The 8,298-nt window shown below is 35.1% G+C and overlaps 1 protein-coding gene across 1 annotated transcript; it reads right to left on the bottom strand.

The window, feature by feature from the left end:
* Positions 1 to 5,538: 5,538 nt before the first annotated feature.
* Positions 5,539 to 7,489, bottom strand: LOC125830814 (uncharacterized). Its single transcript, XM_049509988.1, has 4 exons — positions 6,386 to 7,489; positions 6,111 to 6,290; positions 5,808 to 6,030; positions 5,539 to 5,723 (listed from the first exon to the last, which is right to left on the bottom strand). The coding sequence occupies exons 1-4, from the start codon at positions 7,487 to 7,489 to the stop codon at positions 5,539 to 5,541; spliced, it is 1,692 nt and encodes a 563-aa protein (XP_049365945.1).
* Between the last annotated feature and the right edge of the window lie 809 nt (positions 7,490 to 8,298).

Below are 8,298 nucleotides of genomic sequence, written 5' to 3'. Positions count from 1 at the left end.
CCCCGAGCTTACACCCTGGGCGGGACCGGCACCCGGAGACCATTGCTGGCCCTAGGCGAACCCTTGGCCTAGCTTTCTTAACTCAGCGGAAACTTAACTCAACAGTACAACTCAATGCAATGAAAGGTTATAAAACAACCAACTGATGCATAACATGCCAAAAGGCAGCTCGAGTCTCAAAATAGAATATTTGCATATATACATAGATGAGAGACTCAATACTAACTGACTGACTGTCTATGAAGCATCTACGATACTGAGATGGATGTTGGGACAGACCCCGCAACATCCTACTAGAATAAAACTAAGAACACAAAATAATCGAGTCCTCCGAAAAGCAAGGAGGCTCACCACTGACTCTGGAGTGCTCAGCTGGATCAACGACGTGCAGGATGCTGATCCGGGGTACCTGTGTCTGCATCGTCATAAGATGCAGGCCAACTGGCATCAGTACATTGAATGTACGAGTATGCGAGCTGGAAAGCTAAACCACAACTTAAGCTTGAAAAGAGTACAAGAGAACACTTACCTTGGCTCTGTTCAACTCATCAATAACTGAATTCAATATATAAAGCAATAAGACACATGCAACATATAAAACTTGTAAAACTCTTAAAACATGACGTAAAAATCATATTTATAATATCATGAAAATACCATGCTTCCTCTCATGGTCTACTTGTGCAATGTATGAATGAAGTCCCATACCCCCATCCATACTAAGCAGAACCCTCGAGGAACCATGCTCTTTCTACTGTGGGAGCTTCTCTAACCGACAAACCACCACTATGAATATGAGTGGTGATACAATGTTTTATCTCACGTTGCCCGAGGACCATCCTATACCTTGCCGTGATATAAGAAGCTAATGATACAACGTTTTACCTCACGTTGCCTGAGGACCATCCTATATCTGGTCTTGATATAGGAAGCTAACTTTACTAAGTGGATCCACTAGCTTAACTTTACGGGTTCATCTAAAAAGTATGACCCGTTAACTCCCATGTTGGCTATATGGTTCTTATGAAGAGTTGAGTTTAATATGAACTCGCGTCCCCAAATCGGTGCTCGATACTACTCCCAAAATGCTTTTGACTCATAAGTGTCTTAAACACATCTTTCTTTAAATGAGATAGTTACTCAAAATCTAGCCTAAAGGCTCACTTGGAAACGATGTTCCTTTTCTTGAAAACTAGCCCTAAGGCTCTTTTGGAATCATAGTTCCTTTCTTACTCAAATGTAAAAACATTTAGAAACTTCTTTGGGAATACATAGCTCCCTAATAGCTTTTGAGAAATGAACTCAACTTACACTCTTAACTTAACTTGAGTCTTGAGACTCTTTACTTAGCTTGAAACTCTAAGCTCTTTGCTTGACTTAAAACTTGAGTCTAAAAATGAAGTTAAAACGTTCAATGAAGACTCTTGAAAACCTTGGAAGACTTGTTTGAACTTACTTCTTAACATAGCTTGACTTGACTCTAACTTCTCTTTAACTAGATACTAACTCGCCTTGAATTGGATTATGAATTCAAGACATATAATCGCATGATTAGAGATGAGTTCGGGAGGTTTAAATGTACATTAGAGTGTTGGAAACAACTAGGGAACATAGGTATAACACCTAGGAACATGCATGAGAAAACATGGAAAGAATGGGAAAGCTTGGCGCTCTGAGAGGCGCGGAGCACCAGGCCAAAAACTTCAGAGAGGGCCTGCTGGCGCTCTGAGTGGTGCGCCGCCCCAAGGTCTGGGATTCAGAGCCCCTCTTGGGGCGCGATGACAGGCGCGACGCGCCAATCCCTTCCCCAGAAAACTCGACTTTTCACCCCTTTTTCTTCAACTCTAAACCATCCTTACTTCAAAGGATCTAACCCCAAACACTAAGGATCATCATATCCCTCAACATACCATGGATTACAACTCAAAACACAACCCAATCATGTCTCACAACCAACAACAACTTCAACAATCACAACTAACAACATCAACAACAACTAACAACTTCAACAGCAATTCCAATCTTTTTCTCAAATCATAAAATGAGCTTGGTGTGTGGGGGGAAAGGATCAACCCACACAAAGAACTCACATACCTTGAAAGGGATCACCCCCGACGAAAATCCACGTTGATCTCCTCTTCTTCTCTTCTTCTTCTCCTTCTTCTCTTCTTCTTCTCTTCTTCACTCTCAAGAACCCTAACTTTCTCTCTTTAAAATGGAATAAAATGATCCAAAATCAGCCTAACACACCATATAATCCCAAAAGAATTGGCTAGGGAAAAAGACCAAAATGCCCTTAATTTCCCGGACAGATTTCCCTGCCAACTGCCCAACTTCTAAAAGGCACAACTCGCTCATACAAACTCGGAATTGAGAAAACTCGGCGGCGTTGGAAAGATCATTCCACAAGCTTCACAACCATAACTGGAACTACTCCTAACTCATCCTGATCTGGAAGGTATGACTGCTCAAAGTTGGCCAAAAATTCATTTTTCCACACTTGAGCCAAATTTTCCAGATTTTCAAATCCTTTCCAAAAATGAAAATTTTCAAATTCCTAGCCTCTTTTTAGATATTTCAAATTGTCGGATGTTACAATGATGTTTTGCTTCTGTGTTTTTGATACAATTCAGTTTAAACCCCGTTAGCTTTACTGTTTTTGTGGATGCTTTTGAATTCTAGTAGACAACACCTCTGTTTCTTTAACTATATGTTGTCCATTTTGACATCTCAAAGTTACTTGCATTGCTAAGTCTCTAAAGATGCATCAATATTTTAGGAAGAGAGATCTAGCTACTTTTTAAATCGCTCCATAACATGATGAATGGAGTAGAGACCTCTATGGTTATTTTGATTAGATCATTTTCTATGTTAGGCTACACCTCTTTGTGCTATCAATTTAAGATTGTTTTTACTGATTCTTGCAAGTTCATTCTCTCGTACTTCCATTATGTCTTTTTCTAGGTTGTTTTTTGTCTTGAGTCGAGGGTCTATCGAAAATAGGCTTTTGCATATGCTCTACCCTTTCGAGATGTCATTGTGTGGGACTACATTGTGTATGTTGTTGTTGCAAGTTCGAGCTGATTTTTATGTTTGCCACTAGGTATATTGCCTAGTGGTATATAAGCTTAAAAAAATCCATTATTTTTGGCCAAAACATCTATTTGGCTAAAAATATGGAAGCTTTTTTTTCCAGAATAAACATCAATTGCATCTAAAGAAGAAACTAAAAGCAGTCACTATACTTCATCTACTAACTACCATTAAATGCCAATTGGCTAACAGACTAACTAACTCTCTAACTAATTAGTTAACAGTTACAATTAACTCATAAACAATTAATTGTATACATGAGTAACACGATTAGTGTGGTGGGGTAGGGGTTGGAAATAAAGTTGGATTCTAGATCCTAATATAGTTTATGATATTTCGATAATATTGAGGGTAAACTTGCTTCTGATGGTTTTATTGGGGAATAATACGTATTCATCTTTATTACTGGTTTAATGTGTACATTTAGTAGTAGAATTTAATTTTAGTTCTTATTTTGATGTGATCTCATTTTAGGTATAACACGCATACTCGATTTCTATTGATAAAATAATTGGAAGATGATATAACATATAATTACTTTCCTGAATTTGTATCGATCTTATTTTCAAGAAAATAATTATTTAACTTTGCAGATGTCTTGTTTTCCCCCTAAATAACTATGAACTGGTATTAATATTTGCATTTTCAGCCACATAGCATAGTCCCGACAAAGTTAAAGTATCTTCTTGAAACTAAAGGTATAAGTTTAGGAGGAAACTTTTTTTTTTATATATATATATATATATATATATATATATATATGCTAAATTAGCTATAACATATATGTTCTATTATGATTCACAAAAAGTCATTTTCTTAATTGGACTTCAAAAATCTTAGTTTAGCTTTATTAAAATCATGGGTTAAGTCCATATTGACAGTCTACTTTAATTTGGCTTTGACAGACATTTATATCTTTCAATTTTCGATGTGTATAAGTAGACACTTAAACTTGTATAAAATTGAACAAATAGACACAAGCGTCTTACCCAATGTTTAATATGACAATTCACATCTTACATGACGTTTTACATGACATTCTATGTGGCAATTCCAGATGAATGTGTTTATGGAGCCAACTTAAATCTAGAGAAGGTGTCTAGATGGTAAGGCCAACTTTTCAAAATTTATATATATAAAAAAGAGTAAATTTTAGATTTAGCAAATATGAAAATCATATTTGTATGATATAGCTATAGTTTGCATAATTGCGCTCCATAACAAATTTTATGTTTGATATGTCTATTAATATGTATATTTCGGTATACTTATACAAAAGAATCAATTGTATAAGTATATATTTGAAATCTGTATACAAATAAGAAAGTATTTTTTTGTATAATTTGTGTTTGTATAAAGTGAGGAAGAGAGAAGGCAAAAGAGAACTGGGCAGGAAAAGATTTGTATTGTATAATTATAAATGTATAGGACGAAAAATAAGTATTTGTATATATAATTTTCTCTCGCTTTATACAAACACGAACACAATTTATACATTTGTGTTTGTATAAAGTGAGAGAGGCGAGAGAGAGAATGGCGAGCGAGATGTCTGGGGAGAGAGAGAGGCGAATGAAACGATATGTATATATACAATTTTCTCTCGCTTTATACAAACACAAAAATATTTTCAACTTCAAAATTTCAATTTTTCACCCCTACCCTCGACCCCCCCCCCTCACCCACCCCTACCACGCCCCCCACCCCTAAAAAAAATTTAAGTTTGTTTTTAAAAAATATTTTCAATTTCAAAAATTATTTTCTACTCTAGTAAAAATAAACGATATTTTTCAAAAATATTTTTCATTCATAAATCAAACCTTAAATTTTTTTTCGGAAAATATTTTCTACTCACCAGCCAAACATGAGAAAATAAGTCAAAAATCAACTTATTTTCCAGCTAGAAAATATTTTCCATGGAAAACATTTTCCTTCATACCAAACACACCCATATTTAATCCCCCTGACGAAAACATGTCTTTATATTTCGCAGACGAAGAATATCAATCTTGTATACATTCTGTTGAAATTTGTGCTTGAAAAAAGAAATTGTCTTTTTATGAAATCAAGAGCATAAATCATTTCCCATATACCATATTATGACATATATAGTAAGATACCAGTTCAAGAAAGAATCACCAATTTCATATATTAAATATTCAAGGAGGATTAAACCATATAGATCCGATGAAACATCTAAAAATTGTACAAAAATACAATAGGGCTGATAAATTCATAACTAATATTGTAATACTGTACATAAAAAAAAAAAGTCTCCAAAATTTGGCTCTGGTTGTAAGTTGCACACCAATACTGTGTTACAACCAACATAGAACTACTCTTGCATAGTTGCAACTCTGATTCAGTTATACCTGCATTAAAGTTACAACCTTATTCATTAATTCAGCTATGTACAAATAACAAAAACAAATGTTAGTTATGAGACAATTACCACTCAAACTCCAAGTTAATTCGATGAGCGCCTTCTCTGGTAATTGTAGAAAGGTTGGGTAACGCTACGAACAATATGCATGGTTGTTCCTGTCCTTCTCCACATCCTGCACAGAGCGGGCGCTTACCTTTCCGAGCTTCCCTTTCTTGTTTTGTAATTGTAGAAATGTTGGGTAAGTTTACTGATAGGTTCGACCCTTCCCGTGACCCTTCACATCGTGTGGGCTTATCACACCGGGCTTCCCTTTCTTCTCTTGTCATTGTACAAATGTCGGGTAAGTTTACTAATAGCCCCTTCTGGTTCGACCCTTCCCCTGACACTTCACATATCGTGGACTTATCACATTCGGCTTCCCTTTCTTTTCTTGCAAATGCAGTTGGTCCGAGGACAGTAAAGCGTTTCAATGCACCGTACCAAGACATGTACTCACTACGTTTGTAACGTTTGGTACCGTCTTTGTTCCGACCTTCCAGCTCATTCATTAGGACCTATAAATTCATAACATAAGTGTAGAGAAAGAGAAGTGAAGATGAGAAATTATTTCTCTCATTATAATATTGCAGAATACCTGTATAAAGGCATGTTTTCGGGCATCTGAATTTACTGTTACCACCAAGGTCCGCGGATGAAAGTAACCAAAAAATTCAGCAAGAAAAGATTCATATCTTGGTTTAAATGAAGATTGTATTACCAAATTTATGCGCTTGATACAAAGTGGTTCAATGTTTCCTGGATGAAATGTTACTCCCTTCATACACAACGAAAAATAATATTCAACGCGAAATGACTTGTCAAACATGAAAGGAAATCGAATTGAAAAATACTAAAGATGTAAGTACATACCTTTGCTCCAGTTGTGTCAGTTTCCAAGGACAACTTGATATTTTCACCCAAATTTTCGGCAAAAGTTCTCAACTCAAGCAAGTTATTGGTTGCACGAGCACCCATCTCAACTTCCATTTGCCTTGATCCCATTATGGGACGCGGGGTTTGGAATTTAAAGCTATATATTACGCTGAACAATTGTAAATTAGGAGTAGCTATGAATGCTTCACGCAAGTCAATGATGTTATTCAATGTCAAACTCTCCAATTGAGGACTCACAATTTTGATTCTTTTCAATCCTCTACATAATATAAGACATAAGGATTTTAAAAATGGGAATGTTGAGCAAATGTCATGAGGAAACGCGTCGGGAACGTATGTAGAATCTATATGAAGGAGTTGTAATTTAGTAGAAGCGGACAGATCAAGTTTGGTAAAGGCTGGACAACACAAGTGAAACTCGAGGAGATTTTGAGCTTTTACTTCAATTTTTGTAATTTTTTTGCGAGTATTGACATGAATCTTTTCAAGATAATTGAGATGGGGGACTGTGAATTCATTAAGGTTGTCACAATTTATCAAAGTTAACAGAACAAGGAGAGGACACTTGGGTATAAAATTGGAGAAGGCGTGCGAAAAAATGCAAACAGAATGAAAATACAACTCTTTCAATGAAGGCATTACATTAAATTTTCGAATAATATTCATGTTGCAATTTCCTTTTATATGGAGAACAGTTAAAAATTTGGAATCTATAATTCCGGGAGACGCACAATACCTAAAATTAGGTGGTATGAACAAATAAAGTTCTTTGAAACTCATGTTGTCTGAAGCAAGTTTAATAAATGGATCGACATGGTAGCGATTAGTGTCGGAGCATAAACAGGACGCGTGACGGTACAATTGAGAGGAGCCACAGTATCCACAGGCTATCTTTGCAGAATATGTTTGGACTAAATTGAGATCGTCTTTGAATGATTTTATTATTTGTTGCCACTTTTTGGAAACAAGAGAAACAGTTGGTCTCTGTTTCAGAGTTACACAAGACAGGGTTATCTCGATGATTTCTTCTGGTAACTTCGAAAATATTTGATCGGAATCAGAAAAAGTATTGGCGGCCATTACAAAAAATGTAGGGTTTCAAACGCATTTCTAACATCATTTATTTATATATAGAGAGGAAAACAGATTTGGAAAATCTATCATTTTTATGGAGGAGTTGTGTCTTTCATCGAACAACACAACGGTTTAGGAAGGTTGTAACCGTTAAGTCTATTAAAAAAATAATAATTAAATATATAACTAATTATTTATTTACATATTTTTATTAATAATTAATAATATTAGTCTGGATTGGGGAAGTACGTATAATAGCAATGCACATGAAATGGTAGATGTTTAATTAATCAACTACTACTTCCATAAACATTTGAAAAGTTAGGTTAGATTTTTGCCTCACAAAATGGAAGTTCATTTGCATATTTAAAATTAATGACATCTTGAGATTCTGAGAAGTTCAAATTATGAGTCTTAATCTTACACTACAACAAAAATAACTTTTAGCGGCAAGAAATATACACATTAACAAAAAGTGATAAAACATTTACCAGCATTAGTTAATTGTCATTGGATCCAGAGTCGCTATATATAGGCTTTAGGGTAAACTTCTGTTAATTAATTGCCGCTAAAGATTATTTTTGATGTAGTGTTATTATATGTTAGTTAAAGATTTTGGGAAAACATGTCATAGTATCAACACGTATTGCGATGGAATACAGAATACTTTGATTACAAGATGAAAACAAGGCAAAAATAAGCAACAAAAGTAGTTATTTAGATTCCTCAAATCAAGAAAGGAACCATATTGTGCCATATTCACAAAGAAATATGAATCGATGTCATTGCATCAGCCTCTATATTGACAGAAATCC

This window comes from Solanum verrucosum, unplaced genomic scaffold (assembly GCF_900185275.1).
Source record: "Solanum verrucosum unplaced genomic scaffold, falcon-dt-bn FXZP01000154.1, whole genome shotgun sequence".
Classification (NCBI taxonomy): domain Eukaryota; kingdom Viridiplantae; phylum Streptophyta; class Magnoliopsida; order Solanales; family Solanaceae; genus Solanum; species Solanum verrucosum.
Note: the sequence above shows the minus strand (reverse complement) of the source record. Positions and strands in the feature narration are given on the sequence as shown.

What these genes read in the sequence shown, in the direction of transcription:
- LOC125830814 (XM_049509988.1), bottom strand. Translation starts at nt 7,489, where the DNA reads ATGGCCGCCAATACTTTTTCTGATTCCGATCAAATATTTTCGAAGTTA. An exon ending in CTGACACAACTGGAGCAAAG is followed by an intron (nt 6,291 to 6,385) that starts GTATGTACTTAC and finishes TTGTGTATGAAG; the next exon opens with GGAGTAACATTTCATCCAGG. An exon ending in AGTAAACTTACCCGACATTT is followed by an intron (nt 5,724 to 5,807) that starts GTACAATGACAA and finishes CGAACCTATCAG; the next exon opens with TAAACTTACCCAACATTTCT.